Source organism: Otolemur garnettii, unplaced genomic scaffold, assembly GCF_000181295.1.
Source record: "Otolemur garnettii isolate 467f Iridium unplaced genomic scaffold, OtoGar3 scaffold00011, whole genome shotgun sequence".
NCBI lineage: Eukaryota > Metazoa > Chordata > Mammalia > Primates > Galagidae > Otolemur > Otolemur garnettii.
Genome location: NW_003852406.1, coordinates 10096047 through 10114568, shown reverse-complemented (window position 1 = coordinate 10114568; position 18522 = coordinate 10096047). Strand labels below are relative to the sequence as shown.

General features: G+C 43.4%; 1 protein-coding gene across 1 annotated transcript in view; it reads right to left on the bottom strand.

Annotated features, from left to right (window-relative positions):
- The window catches only part of MYZAP (myocardial zonula adherens protein), a 96846-nt gene that overhangs the window by 34824 nt on the left and 43500 nt on the right, over positions 1-18522 (bottom strand). Inside the window, exons 8-9 of the mRNA XM_012801794.2 lie at positions 14895-14974; positions 13387-13492 (exon numbers count right to left, since the gene is read on the bottom strand). Of these exons, the coding sequence (XP_012657248.1) occupies positions 13387-13492; positions 14895-14974 (186 nt within the window). The remainder of the gene's footprint in view (positions 1-13386; positions 13493-14894; positions 14975-18522) is intronic.

The following is an 18522-nucleotide window of genomic DNA, read 5'->3' as shown; positions in this document are numbered from 1 at the left end:
TTTAAGCTGCATTTATGATAATATAAGTTATTTTCCCATTGGAAATTTATCAAAGATGTATAAGTGCCAGTCGAATCAACATGACGTTATCAGGGGCAGGAATTCTAGGTGAAAATAAAGCAATATGATACTTTACTGTGAGTTCTTAGAGGTTTTTCAAGGATAATAAATGCTGCTCTATTATCAGAAAATCTGAAAATTTCACAAGAAAGAGGCTTAAAGATTCCTATTATTATTTTCAAAACTCCTAGAAACCCAGTGAATTGGTAAAAAGACTGGGGCAGGGACGGAACAGAACAGGCGATAACCTTCAGGATTCAGCCACCTTCTCTCTTTGCTTCAATCCTCTGTGATCTGGCAAACCATTATTCCCGTTTCCTCAATAAGAGATGAATTACGTTTGATGCCCCCCATATGCCCCACTGTGAAGAAAGAGAATACTTGATCTTTTCTACTCTTCCTCTGAAAAGGTTTTTTTATTTTTGCTACAGCTTCCCTTAATTCTATTTTAGAAGTCTCGTAACACTGCAATTTCACAGTTATTACATTTTTAAAGTGCATTCTTTCTGATAAAAGCCACCACAAAATGTAAGACTAAAAATAATAAAAGCTTAGCCTCTTTTTAACACAAAATAATAATGTATAGAGAAATATGACAAGATCAGAATCTCCCCTGCACTAATGTCGCCCGAGAGAACAGTTTAATAAGGAGGAAGAAAATGGTACATTATCTCATTTGTGGGGAAGTGAAGGGAATGAATTAAGGCCACAACACAACAAAACTGAAAAATTGCTAAATGAAGCTCTGAGTGGGGAAAATGAAAAATCAATGAAGGAATGGAGGGGAAAAGGTACATTTTTCATCTTCATGATACTTGATTGGGTTTGTGGAAACTCATTTTCAATTAATGTGTCTTGTGGCATTCGGCCAGGCTAGATAGGAACATGGTACATATTTTAATCAATTTTTTTCTATTAAGTTTGAAGTAATATATAATAATAGAACTACACCATTCAAAAGCATCAGTTGAAACTGGCTTCTGAGGTAAAATAATCTAATTTGGTTTGATTTCTATCTTACATTGAGGGGAACCCGACTTTTCTTGAAGGAGAGCAACAGCAAGTACTCTGATTCTCCTGGGTACCCCTAAAAAGGGCCTGGCTAGAGATATGTCAGGGGAAGATGGTTACATTGGCTTCCCAATCTGAGAGCAGTCACTGACAGTATCAGGAACTCTGCTGGACTAGCTCACGATTCTCAGGAACAACACTAAGGGGTTATCCCCACTTGATGAGGAAACTGAGGTTCCAAGACTCCCATCATTCGGTCACTCCCTCAACAATTATCTAGATGCTGCTGGGGTTGAAGGTAAAACCCCAATCAGAGTCTAAGACTAAGGGTTTAGCTCTTTCACACCGTACTGTGTGCTGTTCAGAGCTTCTCCTGCTTCCGTCCTCCCCGTGATGACAACCTGTCACTGCAGGGCCACCCCAGAAGCTAGGCAGGGCTGGGAAGAATGTTGACACGTCTTTCATGAAGGATCTGCTGGGGCTCTAAGTCTTCAGGCTGTTCTACTTTCCTCTTATGGCAGGTGGAATGGAAAGGTAGGGGAGCGGCTTATTTATTCCCATGCTGTCCTTGACGGATGCAGCTTCAGAGACAGCACCCCATATCCTAAACTGGAGTATCCAGTGAAAGAATTCTTTCAGAATAATGTAATAAATGTATATGGAGGTGGTGAGTGCCACACCTGGCACAAAGCTGATATTTAAAAGATGGTACTTTAGGGAGGGGGAGGAAAGAGAGGAGAGGAAGGGGGATGGGGTGCTCCCACGTAATGGACATAATGTAAGGGTATAGGACACACTTTCTGGGTGCAGGACACACTACACCAGGGACCTTACCTAACAACACAAACATTGTAACCTTATCATTTGTAACCTCATATTAATCTAAACTTAAAAATAAAAAATGGTACTTTAAAAACCGTTCCTAAAGGTCAAGGGCTTAGCACAGGGGCCCTTCTCTCTCACTAGCCAGCGCCCTCGGAGCCGTCTAGCTGCCCTCCCTGCACTTCCCCACTCCCGTCTGCCCAGCATCCCCCTGCCAGATGCACCACTCTGAGGCTCAGATCTGACTGGGCAATGGGGAGCCATTGAGGGATTATGAGCGGAGTAATAGAGGATATTTTTCTTGGCTTGGTGCAGATAGCCCACCACAACTGGTCTCAGCCACATTTTCAGCCACTTCATTTCTTACTTCCTCCTACAATCCAATTAAACTAGATTAATGCTCCCTAGACTCACCCTATTGCCTCCTGGTCTCCATGATTTTGTTTTTGTTTACTCTGGGTCTGGCATGTCCACCCATTTGATCCCTGCCTAGAAAAATGCACCCCTTCCTGCAAGACCTGGTCCAACACCACCTCCTCCCTAAAGACTCTCCACCCACCCCAGGAGTCAATTTTATCACAGGCACTGTGGTAAGCACTTCACATGCATCACAGCAGTCAATCCTTAACCACCTTTGGAGGAGGTACCATTCTGACCATTGCCATGTCACTGATGAGGAAACCGAATCATGGAGAGGAAAAGTAATTTGCTCAAGATACAAGCCCTTGTCAGAAGCAGAGGGAAGAAGCAAAACCATATTTAGTTCACTCAGGAAACAAAACCAGATTTAATTTACTCAAAACCTATGAACTTAACCACCATGTTCTCCAGCTTCTGCATTCCCAGCACTCCGCACATGCTGCTCAAGTTCTAATGAGTTTAAACGTCAGCCGGAAAGTCCTTAACCCATTTCTTCTCCGGGTTCATAAGAGGCACTTCTTAAACGTTTCCTGACTGTCCCATCAGCTCCCTTGAGCTGCACTTGGCTTCTCCTCCCCATCCCCACTCCCATGCCCAAGCCCAAACCCAGGACTGGGTTTCCTATCCTTAGCAGAGGGGCAGAATAAACAGAGGGGTGCAGGGAAACAACTCCAGCTTGACAAAGGGGACGTGAAAAAGATCGGTAAGGCAATGCTGTTAGAAAAACAAACAAAACAAACTTTCCATCAGCCAAAAACAAACAAACAAACAAACAAAAGGAGCGCTACTTATATACACAAAAAATAAATTCCACACAGATTATTTGTCCAACAGATATTTATTGAGCATCAACTATATGCCGGTGACTGTTTGAGGTGTCAGGGATACAGACATGAACAAAGCAGACAAAGGGCCCTGCTCTTACAGAGCTCACACTCTAGTGAGGGAAACAGACAGCAGACAAAATAAATAGGCAAAGCAGCTCAGGGCATGGTATACAAGTGCCGAGTATAAGATGACCAGTGCCATGGAGAAAAATAGAGTCGGGAAGGGACGAGGGGTGTAATTAACGACCTCAAGATGAAAAACAACTCCAAAACTATTACAGAAAAATACCTTTATAACAAACAAGACACACCACATAGCCAAAAAGATTAACTTTATCAGTATTTAAAAACTTACATATAAAAGATAACACAAACAAGGCGAGGAGAAGATAATGGCCCTTAAATATTTTTTGATGAATGACTAACATTGGTACATTGCAGAGTTCCTACAAGTCAGGAGGAAAAGAGATAAGCACCCTCATATACAAATGAACAAAAGACACAAACAACCAGTTCATAAAGGAGGAAACCCTCAGTGCATAAGCTTACCAAAAGTTTTTCAGCCTCATAATTAGTAATGAGTAGTAATCAAGCTGATGCAAATTAAAATTAAGACGAAATGCTGTTTTGTAACGAGCCAAAATTACAGTCCACACAGTGCCAAGTGGTGGTGAGCATTTGGAAAAAACATGCCATTAGAGGAAACGTCTGGCCACTCTGGAGAACAGGGCAGTACCCAACAAGGATGAAACTGTGCCAACCCCATGCCCCAGCCATTCCTCCTCTAAGTGTATTTCCTAGTAAGAGAAGCACGGAGACATGTTTGGCATTGTTTGTAAAAGAATAAAAATATCTATCAATAGGATAAATAAATTACAATATAATTATATAAAAGAACATTAGACAGCTATTGAAGTGAACAACTTAGATCTAAATGTAATAACAACAAAAACAAAACTGGGGGAAAGAGTACATTGCAAAATATGTACAATAAAATATACTTTCTATACTATAAATTCATATTTATATAAGTTATTAAGCACGTTAAACTAAGCTATATGCTAATAATAGCTATATATATGTAATAAAAGCATCAAGATATACAGGCCAAATTGTCTCTGAAGAAAGAAGGCAGGCAGAAGAAGGAAGTGAAATGGAATTGGGGAAGAGTAAAAAGAGAATCTCTTCTACATCTGTAATGTTATCTTTTATTAAAAATAAAAATACAGGCTGGGCATGATGGCTCATGCCTGTAATCCGAGCATTCTGGGAGGCTTAGGCTGCAGGATCGCTTGAGGGAAGGAATTCAAGACCAGCCTGAGTGAGAGTGAGGCTCCGTTTCCACTAAAAATAGAAAAAATTAGCTGGACATTGTGGTGAGTGCCTGTAGTCCCAGCTACTCAGGAGGCTGAGGCAAGAGGATCACTTAAGTCTCAGGAGTCTGAGGTTGCTGTGAGCTAGACTGAGGCCCTGGCACTCTAGTGTGGGCAAGAGTGAGACACTGCCTCAAAAAAAAAAAAAAAATTATATTAAAATAAATAAAACAAAAACAAACGTGCCAGAAATATTAACATTTGTTAATTCTACAGAGGTATATGGGTTTTTGTTTTCATCATTCTTTATAATTTTCTGTAATTCAAAATTTTTTTAATTAAAAAAAGAAGAAGAAAGGCTAGCTTTAGACTCACAGGTCTGGGTGTGTAGCCCAGCACCACCATTATTTTCTGAGAGACTGTCAGCTACTTATTTTTTAAGATTTTAAGCCTCAGCTTCCTGGGCTGAAAAAAAAAAAAAACGACAAATAATACCTCCCATCGAGTAGGGTTAATGTGGGAATGTGACATCCATATGCACAGCCTTGAAACAGGAGAAGCATTCAATAACCAGACTTGGCACATGAACCACCATGTAGCCTCACCTACTCACATACTTTCTATGGGCAACCTGGCACCTGGGTCTCCGGGAAATAGTTCAAAGCCAATTAGAAGAGTTTTAATAAAATTAAATTGTGGGTTCAATAACATGTCCAAAGAAAAGACCTGTCTCTTGCAAAGACAATTTATACCACAAACCCATTCATTAACGCCTGCCAATATAACCCTATAGTACTTCTGTAACACAGAGACAGAAAAAGGCTGACACAATCATGTTCCTTTCCGATACCTTCTAAACTCTTCACATTTCAGATAAAGCATGTAAGATTATAAGGGATTATAAGCGAATAATCCCATGTTAAACACTAAAATTTGCAATCCCAACATTTTCATCTATAAAACTGTCAGCCTTCTGAGGAGGACCCCCTTTGCTTGGGGGTGAAAGCAACCGGGAGGCAGAGTTGCAGCCTTGCAAGGCTAAAGATTCAGGCTGAGAAGAGGGTGGGGATGGAGTGGTGAGGCAGGATCTGAGCACGTAATTCAGGTTTGACGGGCAGTCCTCCAAGTTCACAGGACTCGAGGGATAGCAGCAAAGGTGGAGAAGAAAGCAGGTAACGACAGTAGGGCAAGTCGAGATCAGTGATTCTCACGTCTGATTCCTTCTCCTTAGCAGAGCTCTGAAGACCCAGCAGAGTATCTGGGTAAGAGCAGAGTAAGCTGGGCAGAGCATCTAAGCAGTAGTTCTCAACCTTCCTAATGCCGCGACCCTTTAATACAGTTCCTGTGGGTCGTGACCCACAGGTTGAGAACCGCTGATCTACAGGAAACACCAAAGGCAAATACTGAACCAAAAGCGTCTACATACCCAAGGTGCCAGAGAGAATCAGCAGGAGGGGAGACCTAGCCAACGGCTAAGGGGTCTGGGCCTCTGGATGCACCCACCCCACTGGCTCAGTCTACCAGCTCATGCAGGCTAACAGCGCCTGTTACTAGGGCTCCTGCCACTGCTGGTTCTCAGCAGGACTGTTACACTCTGATAGAATACCAGCACCAATGACCGGCTCAAGGAAGACCCCTATAAAAATAAAGTGCATGTGAAATATAGTTCACTTCAATATACATGTATTTCAGACAAATAAACTTCTCTTTTCATCAGACATACTGCTTTTCATGAAGCTGGACGAGCTGTCTATTCAGGCAAAAGGCCTACAGTGATACAAGCAAACAGAACTTTTCTTGGAAGGGTGCTGAGATGACTAGTGCTGGTATCCAATCAGAAAAGACACCTCAGCGCCACTTTTCATGTAAGTGGCACAGATACCAGGTAACCACATGGATGCCTGGCTGCTTCTATATTTTCTGGGATGTGATCTGGTGGGGTACACTTCCTCCCCATGGCACTACTGGTCTTCATGCTCACTTCCCAGCTCCTTAGTGGATGTCCTTGGTAGCTTTTCTGTAAATAAGGATTCATCTTCCAAGCTCTTCGGCCAGCCTCCACGTGGCACTTTCTGAATGAATTTTTTAGTCGTCTTTTTCATTGCAGTACCTTCTTTGACATAAGGAACCCAAGTTTCTAAAAACACTGTGGATCTCTGAGTTCTCCCAACTCTTCAGTTTGAGGCTGTACAGGTTGACGTGACAGTACGTGGGTATTTTCACAAATAAGAGCCACGCAAGGTCAAATTTTCCTTTTGATAGCACGTCCTTCTTGTTTTGTCCATGGGCTTATCACAGAGAAATGCCATCTCTTCCCAGCAGAGAGGGTGCGAGTGTTCTTCTAATCACCAAAAATAAAAGGAATCGCTTCCAACCCAGAGCAGGCTACCAATTTATCATCTTCCAAAGAGCCGGAGACTAAATCTGGAGAAGAGCTCGTGTGACATGATCTGGAGACAGTTCAACGAGTGGGTTAGGGTTGTGGGCTCAGTGCTACACACACTTTCCCCAACCCCCCTGCTTGGCTAATCCCCAGGGACAGGATGTACTCAGAACCCTCCAAACACAGGGCGCTCGGCAAAAGTGTGCTTTTGCGTGCTGCCCATTTCGGAGCACCACACAATAGTTTTAAAATGAGTCACATGCCAGCAGACGGCTGGACCACTTACAAAGGAAGATGCTTGGAAAGGACAGAATTCAAATTTTACAAATTGCTTTGTGTATAAATATTCTACACAGAGACTGATAGCTAAGCCAGAAAGCAGCACAGACCACAGCAGAGAAGAGATAAGCGTACCCAAAGATTCAAATTGGCCCACAAGACTCCCAAAGGGAAGAACAAGGGGCAGCCCTGTGTAATGCCAGGAGATCAGCTCGACTTCAGGTGAACACAGTCGAGCTCTTTCACTGGCAGTAGTAACAATAGCTGCTGGTATTTACTGGGCACGTCTTATGTTCCGAATAACATGCTCCCATGTTTTATATACATCATCTCATTTAACTCCAATAAAAAGCACTCTTGGGCAGATATTGTATTAATTCCATTTTATAGGCAAGGAACCAATAACTTTTCAAAGGTTCCACAATTAGGAGATGCAGGTCTGTCTAATTCTAAAGTCCACGCTCACTGCTATTTTTCTAGGCCACCCTTCATTGTATGCTTGTGGATTTATGGCCTGGGAAGGTAACTTAAAGGGCTTTAAAAAAAAAAAGAGAGAGAGAAGACTGTTTTTTGGGTTTTTTGAGACAGAGTCTTACTATGTCACCCTCAGTAGAGTGCCGTGGCATCACAGCTCACAGCAACCTCAAACTCTTGGGCTTAAGTGTTTCTCTTGCCTCAACCCTCCAAGTAACTGGGACTACAGGCGCCCGCCACAATGCCCGCTATTTTTTGGTTGTAGTTGTCATGGTTGTTTAGCAGGCCCGGGCTGGGTTCTAACCAGCTAGCCTGGGTGTATGTGGCCAGCGTCCTAACCACTGAGCCACAGGCATGGAGCCAGAAGATTGTGTTTCTGACTAGCCAAAGAGCCAGAAGCTCAAAGCCTCAACTGTCTGAAGAGTTATTCACTATCTGTTCTCCCTGGTCCAGTTTGTTTTCCCCAGGAGCCTCTATATTACGGCAGTGGCATCCTTCCTAAAAGATCTAAGAGATGACCATTAAATACTTTCAAAACCATTTCTTAGAAACTGCAGAAAGTTTCTGCTTTGACTTGCACTTGAAAAACCGTTATTGTTAATAGTATTTCACCACGGTATTTTGTTCTTCTCTTTCTGAAGAGATATAGCATGGCCAAGCATGAGATCTTCTATCTAGACAGAAGTGGATAATTTAAACCCAGGCAAGGGCAGGCTCACAAAAGCAGGCTAGCAGGAGGAGGACCATGAGAACCAGCTATTGTCTGTTAGTGGTAGCTTCCTAGCTTCCAGAGATTTAGGTGAACTGGATTCTCCACAAACACTCGTTTAACAAGTGTATCCTACCCGCCCTACCTTAGTAACAGCTTCTCTCCAGTTGGATCTGAACAGCCTCTGGGAAGTTTTTCCTACCTGGATCCTGCCAGGCCAGTACAGCTTTTAAGCTGTCATAGAATCTTCCCAGGACTGGGGTTGGCAAGAAGTAAAGTCCCCTGAGAAGGCCCAGACTGTCACAGACTTAAACCAGCTTTCGCACTTCAGTGCTCCTGGCCCCTGGGGGCTGATCTCCCTGGCTTTCTCCTGCCGAGCACTGCCTACCCCAAGTCATGGCCAGTTTGCCTCAAGTATAGGACCTTTGGTGGGAGGCTGGCCAATTCACTAACACCATGAACGCAGCAAGGAGGGCCTCACCAGTGATCTGAGACTACAGGGTATCAGTTCCCAGTCCTGGCTGCATACTGGAATCATGTGTGGTGTTAAAATACAAACAAAACCCGCCAGTATCTAGTCGGGCCCCACCCCCATCTGCCAGATCCAGGCATTTTTTAAAGCTCCCCAGGTGACTCTAATTTGCAGCCTGGTTGGAGAAGCACTAATGACAAAATCAGTTCCTTGCGCCTTTGCACTTATTAAACATCTGAATTATAGCAATGTGGGGAGGGGGGAGGTGCAACGGCTTTCAGCAGAGAAGTCTAAAGAAACAAACTCCCTTCAGTAACTTTTTGTTAGAACAAACACTTTGCACATCATAAACCTCATGGGAAATCAGAATGTAGACATGAAAAAATGGAAGGATGCCTTATGGTTGAACTGGGACATACAGTAGAGCCCCCATAGCGGACCACCTCCCTACATGGACCATTTCCTTAAGTTGACCTAATTTGCAAGGACCGGACATGCACCACATATGTCAATCAATCAGCATGGTAGGCCTAGCTCTTTCTGTTGGCCAGCTCCCTATGTTCAGACCAGTTTGTTACAGTCTGTGGGGTGGTCAACTTACCGAAATTCTACTATAGTCAAGGAACTCTTACTAAATTATTTATTCAGCTGAATTATATCACTGCCCACTGGCAAAAATGTAAATCCACCATTCGGAAAGTCACATATGAATTTTTTTTCCTTCCAGAGTTGGAAAATCTCTCTGGTTGGCAGCAACCTGGGCTGCGGTGAGCACAGGTAAAGAGGTGTGAATGGCCCTGCTGACTGGTCAAGGTGTACTCCCTGAAGCTCTGGCTTCAGGATCCTCCCTGCTTTTTCCTCCTCCCTGCTCTCCTGGCACCTGTCCTGGTAACCTAAAGGAAGCAGCCTTATTCAAGGCCAAGGACCAATCCCAACAAGTAGAAAAGCCCAACAAGACTTTTCAGTAGATGAATGGAGCCCAAGGGCAAGGATTACCCTGGCCTCTGGTAAGAGCAGAGGGTAAGAGTCATGATGACAGAGTTTTTATCTGCACTGCTGCCCGCAGGGCTCAGGTACTGGTGGTATCTGCTGAATGGATGAATGAATGAATTTCTCCTCGAGGGCTGTTTTGTGCTAGTCCTTTGGTATTTCTCTGTAATTTTTTAGCAAACCCTTAAATGTATAAAAGGGACATCTATGAAGCTTTTTTGGTTTTGCTTGTTTTTTATTCTTGCCAGAGTCAGAACCAGCTGAAATAACTAGTGATGGGAAGGAGATAGTCCAATCCCTGATGTCCACAACAAAAAGAGTTCAGTAGAAAGGCCTAGACTAGGGAGGGTATTTGGTCTCACATTTCAGGTAAGACCTCACAAGATGTATACCAGTCCTTCATTTCAACAGGGCCCACCGCCATGAACTCTTCTTACATATTCCAAGTCCTGACTCTCCAACGCAGGCACTTACAAACCCTGGGCCAGTTGCTTTCTTTTTCATTTACTATTATTATTATGAAATGAAGTTACACTGAGGTGGGAAGAAATACAGCAGTCAACATTCAAGGATTCTAAAACCTCAGTAGGAATTTTGAGCTGGAAAAACAAGCCCATCGTTTTGATAAACTAAGTGTCTTCACAGACACTATGACCAAAATGATAGTATCCACGGATGGAGCCTAGAGTCCCATCCTCAGGGAATGTGGGGCTGTGATGCAGGGGAGATTTCACACTCCACAGGGGAAGGAAAACCGGCCCTAACATCCACTACACTTAAAGGCTGCCTCTCTGCCTCAGGAGCCAGAGCTCACAGATAAAAACATGCTTTGAAAGGCAGAGTTTCATATTCCACAAGTGACCAATTCAGTAGTCTGGATTTTTCAAAATGTGGTCCAAATGATCTGAAGCGATTGAATGATAATTTGCTGATTTTGCTCATTATCAGAAATGACAATGCTGAGAGCATAGTAACAGGCCCAGCACAGTAAAAAACAGAGATTTCTTTATACAAGGAGCACTTCCCAACATCACCATGCGTCCTCCACAAGCCTTTCAGATTACAGAGCATTTTGGAGGAACACTTAAGAACTTCTAAATCAACTTCCTACATCATAAGTAATATGCCCGAGATGAAGCGCTAAATAGCTTCCCGGGGCAGCCAATATTAGAAATGTTTTCTTCTTTTTGGATGAAGAGCTGCAATTTGCCTCTTTGAAAGTGCCACCTAGTGGTTGTGGCCTGGCTTTGCATCGAAATAAAAAAGAAAAGTACGTTCATTCCCTCTTGTATGCGATTGTTTTGATATTTTAAACCTTCCCTTTCTGGTGTAAGTTAACATGGTATACTGGACAAACAAAATGATTTTTATACTTGATTTAGATAGTTTAAGAATAAAAGTCTCTCTCTCTCTTTCTTTTTTCTGTTTCCATTCACTGTTGAAACCCAGCCAGTCCCCAGGTGGTGTGGACTTTGATGGTGGTGTCCTAAGTTTTAGTCTATGATTTCATTCCAACGACTGGGCCTTCCAGACCATATCAGAATTTAGAGATGCTTATTTGGGAGATATCAAATCACAGGTAGGAAACCAAGGCATGAACAGATCTGTATAAGCAACTATTTTGTAATGTATATGTGTACACACATACAGCACATATTATACATGTGCATATATGTTACATATATGCATGTGTTATACATATAATTCCCCCACCCCTTCAAATTGATATGTTTATTATATTCTGGAAGTATAGAAAGCAGAGAATTCTAAATTTCTTTGAAAGTATCTTTAAAAGAAAATGTCTCCAATTTTGGTACCAGTCTTAGCACCTTCTAAATCAAGGTTTAATTGAATCAGAAGCCAACTCGTATGAGGTCTTGTTCAATGGTTCTCTGATAGAGATGCAAGAACAACACAGACACCCCTCCTGGTGAGGTGAAAAAACTGTAGTGCCTCACCCCACAATTAAGGAGTCACGTGGGGAACACAAGGGATCGCCCTTGGCCCCGATGTCATGTGTGTGGAGTGCAGAAGCTAAAGATCTATGCTCTGACAGCCAAGGTTCACCGAGATGCCAAGTGTGACAAAATGATGTTTTTCCTCGGGAAACACACTCCTGACATCTACCTAGTGTTGATGATCAGGCAGGAGCTCTGTCCTGGTCACTGTCACAAGCATGCTACTGCCTGGTTGCACAGAGGGGCGTCAAAGGTGCTGCCTGGCTTCCTCTGTTACTCTGTTATCCCCTTTAAAGTCCTGTGTGTGAACCAAGAGGAGGCTTACAAGAGTCAACACATTGTGATTGAACTTCCACTTTGGGGGCAAGATTTTATCTAATATAGTAAGTGTTTATCCTTAATATATTGGACACACCATCCAAGAGCATCCCTGCCCATCTTCACAACACCCTTACCACACTAATATCCCCAATATTTTATGGATTAATAAAAATAGATATACTTTTCATCTTGTATTTGTTTGTCATGTCTATAGTTTTATGAGATGTATATACACATTTAATTTTAATAATTCATTAATAAAACAGATAAACTTTTAGAGTAGTGCTTAATAGACACTTTTTTTTTTTTTTTTTTTTGGGCAGTTTTGGCCAGGGCTGGGCTTGAACCCACCACCTCCAGACTATGGGGCTGGCACCCTACTCCTTGAGCCATTGACGCTGCCCAGTAGCGCTTAATAGAAGGAAAGCTTTTTCCCCCAGTTTTCCATTGCCAACCAATTATTTAATTAAACTGAAACTTCTTTTCCTTGCCAGAGAATTAGACCCAAGAGAATTCTTATAATCCTGTTAGCACGCACTGCATTTTTTTCTAACAGGTTTTTCAATCAGATTTTTTAATTGAGCAAGAAGAAACTATAAGATCATGTGAGCAGCTTCACCACTGCACAGACTTTCCTTTTTTGAGCACCACCATCGGAGGGGCAGATTACACCAATACAAGTTAAAAGAATTTGTTTTCCTCTTAGAGAAATACAAATGGTCAACTTACCTGGGTTTGTTTTTCGCTTAGAAAAAAATAAAATAGTGAATCATGCCCTGTCCAGCAAATACATAAATTGGTTTCCTGTTACATGGAAGTTAAGGACAGAAAGGATGGTGGAAAAAAGAAAGGATGGTGAAGAAACAAGAATGGGAGAAGAGAATGAGGAAGGAAGGAGGAAAAGAGAGAGAAACAAACAAGGAAAGGGAGTGAGGGTGAAAGAGGCAGAAGAGAAAAGCACACCCAGAAAAGGAGAAGGGACACAGGTGGGAGCTGGAGAGAGAGGCAGGCGGGTCTGGGAGGAGGCCGAGACCGCAGCTAACATCAACCTGCTCTTCACACATCACACCCTTTCGTCTGCTGAGCCCATAGGCACCCACAGAGGGTATCGCTGCCCTGTCAAAGAGGGTGTGCTTCCCACTCACTTCCAGCTTTCTCAACTGTAACCCTTGATCTGGAGAAGCTCCCTTTGAGAGGGATCATCATCAGTCCATGGGGGACCAAGAAGGCTGAGCAAGATCACTATGAACCACTGTAAACCGAGCGGAGAGTTGAGTCTGTTCTGGGGCTGATGTTCCCCCACCACAGAAAGCAATCCCGGGCCCATGGCCTTTTATAAGTGCTCACCTCCTCAACCATCTGCTTGACCTTCTTCTGCTGGCAATGCACCATGTCATCGAGGTGTCTGATGCGCTCACGGAGGCTGGCTGATGCCTCCTCCAGCTGCTGATACCTAACACAAAGAGAAGAAAAGAGCAAATGAGGCCCAAACCAAAGCAGCAACACCGGCATAAAAAGTCACAGCTTTAGAGAATGGTGGCAGGAACAAGAGATGAACCCTGAGATGCCCTCATCTGACTTTGTGTGCATCTCAGATGACTCACTACCAGCCACCACCCAGCAGAGAAGGAGGACAGGACTCTTCTGCAAGTTCCCATTTGCAAGTTTTATCCTCTATAAGGACCATTATTTTTTATACAGATACAAGAGGCTCTCTGCTTCGGGGTTAATAAAATATAGGAAAGCCCATTAAAGGACCTTCCTTAGGAGGACAGAGAAGGAAGGATCTAGCAAACACAGCAAAATATCTAAAATCAATGGCAGAGTCATGGAGAGTGTGGAATCATAGTTGCTGTACACATTATTTATTTGGGGTAAATGGGGAATACATGGAGCAATTTGGGGTAAATGGGCATCACAATAGAGCAAGCCCCATCCCAAAACAATTCATACTTTTAAAATACAAATTATTCTCTGACTTTGCTTGGTTTAAAGGAACCAAAGAAAGCAACAGATGGACTCTTCATTTCTCTGGGGCCACCAGAGCTGGGCACTGGAGGAAGAGTCTGGCAGTCTATTCCCCACTTCCCCCTCTGCCAGGTTCCTTCCCAGCACTATATTTAAGACCTGCAAAGCCCCCTGTGACTTTGAAAACTCTGAAGCTGCAAATGGGAAGGAAAAGAGATTTTTTTTTGCAGCAAATACTATGTGGCGGGCAGAAAGCCCAACAGTTCCCTCACAGTGATAACCCAATGAGATGGGCACGGTTCTCACCATAACCTGCTTCTCCTTTGAAAACAAATTGCCAAGTCACACATAAGCAAGACTCTCAGGTGAAGTAACATGCCCAAAATACTCAAATCATCCCAACCTTGCTGTCCTTCACCAGAGAGCTCCTTTTGATTTCCAGAAGACACTGTGTGCTATTCCCAGATTTTTCACACATGCCTTTGTATCCTCACAGCCATAGGACAGGGCAAAGTTTTACTTAGCAATGTTTGGAAACCAAGACATTTTAAAATTAGTTTCCAGGACAAATGGTATTAGTCATGCTTGATGAGTTTTCTCATCCAGAAGCTATATCCTGTGGAGTTCAAGGTTATGGAGAACATTTACAGACTGAACCTTTGCACTGGTGACAGTCTTTGATATGTTCTGCTGCACTAACAACCAACCATGGGCTGTACGATGTGGCTGTATGTTTCTAAAGAAACTCTCAGCCCAATGTCACATGTGTACAAATCTGTTATAGGTGACAACCACATCAATGAAAATGCAAGGGACTGATGAGCCCACAAAAACATAGCATGTCTACCATCTTGATCTGTTGTAAGATAAAGGGCCTCACATCTTACCTCTCCTTGTCAGAAGCAGTTACCTCCCCTGACATTTCTGTTTCATGCTCTAGGAGTTGGAGTTGCAGTTGATGGCGTTCCTAAAACAAACAGGAGCTGATGTTTTTATTGGTGCATTCCAAGTTGGGCAGAGAAGGTCCATCAAGCAGTTTTAGCACTAAGGAGTCCAAGTGTGTATAACACTCCCTGGATTTTACACCCTAAGGTGTACTCCCTGGCCCATTCACCCAGAGGCCAAACAAAGCTCAACAGTACTACATGTGCTGGTGTGCATTTATAGGTATATTTATGAGACAAATACACATATCCTACATAAAACCTTCAAGATTTTTTTTTTGAGACAGTCTCACTTTGTCATCCTCAACAATGCCATGGAAGTGCCATGACATCATAGCTCACAGCAACCTCAGACTCTTGGGCTCAACCTATTCTCTTGCCTCAGCCTCCCAAGTACCTGGGACTACAGGCACCCACCACAGCACCTGGCTATTTTTAGAGACAAAATCTCGCTCTTGCTCTAGCTGGTCTTGAACTCGTGAGCTCAGGCAATCCACCCACCTCAGCCTCCTGGAGTGCTAGGATTACAGGCATGAGCCACCATGCCTGGCCTGAGATTTATTTTTAAAAGTATTCCATCAGCCCAGGCTCAGGCATCTTGTGAAAAATTATAGTTCTAAATAATAACAATCATGACTCTAAATCAGTGGCTTGTGATATTACAAAATTCTTTACTATTTTCTCAATCATCAAGAAAAGAGGCTCTGGAATTCTGACGATAACCTATCTACTAACCTGGGTAGCACTTATACAAGTGTGTGCACTTGTAAAAATGTGTTGTACTAGTCAGAATAGCAGTTCCCTAAAGATGTCCACATCCTAATCCCTGAAATCTATATGTGATCTCACATGGAAAACATTGCAGATGTGGTTAAGTTAGGGTTTTAACATAGGGAGATTGTCCTGGGTTATCCATTTGGACCTTGGTAAGGAAAAGGCAGTAAGGTTGCAATCAGGGAAGGGAGACAGATGCCCCACTGCTGGCTCTGAAGCCAGAGGATAGGGTTCCCAGCCGAGGAGCACAGGTGGCCTCCAGGAGCTAGAGAAGGCAGGGAAATGTGTTCTCCCCTAGAGCTTCCAAGAGGAATCCAGCCCTACCGAAACCTCGATTTTAGGACTTGTGAGTTTTGAAGATGTAACATAATAAATCTGTGTAGTTTTAAGCCCTAATTTTGTGATACTTAGTTATAGCAGCAATAAGAGACATCCAGGTAGCAAGCAGGGTACTTTGTACACTTTGTTGTATGTATATCAATTTAGAAATTTACAAAAAAAGGATCTGCTATTATTTCTTTAGACAAAGTGGGGAAACGCTAATGACAACATGGTGGCCATCATAACTAAAATTGCACTAGCAACACAAGACAGATAATGAGCATAATACATGTCCTTAAAATGGAAGCTGAACAAAGCCTGCTCACTAACCAGGAGGAGGTTATTTGACTTTAGGGGCTCCTCAGGGAACTGCTGTACCTCACCTTTATGTTCAGAAATTTGACCCTGCACATTCTTACCAGTTATATAGATTCCAAACCTCTTTCCCATGAAATTATTAAGAGCAAATCATGGAAGACTTATCTCCCACAACTTCTGAAGCTCTACACAGAAGCATACCAAGGGGTCTAGGAGGAGTGAGTCACCACCAACATATTTAGAATAACAAAGGTAGGATGAGTGGGGTGGCTTGTGCCTGTAATCCTAACACTCTGGGAGGCCAAGGAGGGTGGATTGCTTGAGCTCAGGAGTTCAAGACCCCAAGCAGGACACAAACGCTGCCACAGTTCCCACCTGTGGACATGCTGTTCACATCACATGGGGCAGAGATGCGAATACATTCCTGATCTCAAGGATTTATTCTGAAAAGTCTGTAATCAGTATATCTAGTCTCAGCTAAATAAATACAGTGTTTCTCTAGCCTAAACAGAAAGGAAGATTTAGAAAAAGGACAATAAATTCTGAACCACTAATAAGCAGACAACTCCACTTGGGGAACGTTTTGTGTCACCTAAAGGCTGGCAGACAGGGCTGACCTAGCCACCCCTCTGGCTTCTCACCCATTCACATACAGGCTCCACATGGGAACCAGTGGGGAGAAACTAGAATCCCAAGGGTACAAAGAAGCTAAGCTACAAAATGAATCCAGCTAAAAAAGGGTCTGGGGGCAGACACTTAGGCAAGACCGTAATAAAATGAAAATCTGAGCCACAAAGGACTGAGCCCTTCCTGGGCGCCAGGCACTGTGCTTTTTTTCTCATTTATTTCTCGTAAAGCCTGAAGAATAAGAATATCATTACCAGCATTTTACAGAGTAGGACACTGGGTTTGCAAAAGTCAAGTAACTAACTACCCACAGTAGAAAGGGAAGCAAGGCTCAATTCTGAGGTCTGCCTGATTCTAAACCCTGTATTCCCAACCACTACACAGTCTGTCTGTAGGGTGACCTTGTGCCCATGGCTACCAGCTCACCTTGCTGCTTTATGCCAGGGAAAATCTGTCACCCAGAAGGAGGTAAGCAGCATCCTCCACTGTTGGCAGGAGAATAGTAATGTGGGAGAAACCTCACCCAAGTTCTAGAAAGGTCCCTCATTGCCTTGCCTCACCACTATCCACTGTAACATTAGTCCTACCATCTGCTCCTCCAGAAATGATGGGATTCTGTTTTCTCAAGGGGTAGAGGTGAGATTGTAAATGACTCTTTAGTTTGCTCAAGTCTCTCCCAAATAAAAATACTAGCTAGAAAGGAGCCCCTGGTGAGTCCTGAAGGTCCAAAGCATTGAATTGAATGCAGTGCCCACGCTGGTGGTACTCCCCTTCTCAGGGGACCATAGAGGATTCCATGTTGTGGACATGATGGAGTAAGGAGACCTCTTCTCAGAATCTCATGGAAGCCCATACAGTGGCTTTGCTCACATTTTTGGCCCCGGCCTGCGTCATCAGGGTGGAGATTCTCAGCACCCAGAGGGAGTGACAGGGCACTGGTAATGTCACAGTGTTGGCAGGTCACCGTTCTCTATAAACTCACCTGTAGCTTGAGAGCTAGTTTTCAGAAAGCAGCCACAGCCTTAGCCTTCAACTCCCGGGCCCTCCCCAGAAGTCAGCTGTCACCTGCTGAAGGTCACCCATTCTTTCTCTTCCTTCCCTTCCTTTCCTCTTTCGTCTCTCCCACCACTTCCGCCCATTTTCTCCACTTCCTGCCTAATTTCCAAGCCCCTCCCTTTCTCTAAGTAGGCTGCACGATCTCAGCTGAGTTCCTGTCATCCTAGGTGCTCCCACCCCACCCATCAGCCTGCCGACCACACGCCCAGAGAAATGGGGCCTCCCTACTCCTCCAAGTCTCTGGCATGTCAGGGAAAAGCCACCCTTGAGACACACCCCTGGGAACAACAGGGTTGCAGTGTTGATGTCACATCTAAATAGGGTTTGATTACTCAACGGGTAAACTCAATTAATGCCTGGGATACCAGCAAGGCAAGGCTGCTAAATATATATTTGTATCAAATTTACGTAATATTTTTTAAAAGGCATCAAAATAGTAACAAGTGAAAAACCAGAACTTTTTTTTTTTTTTTTT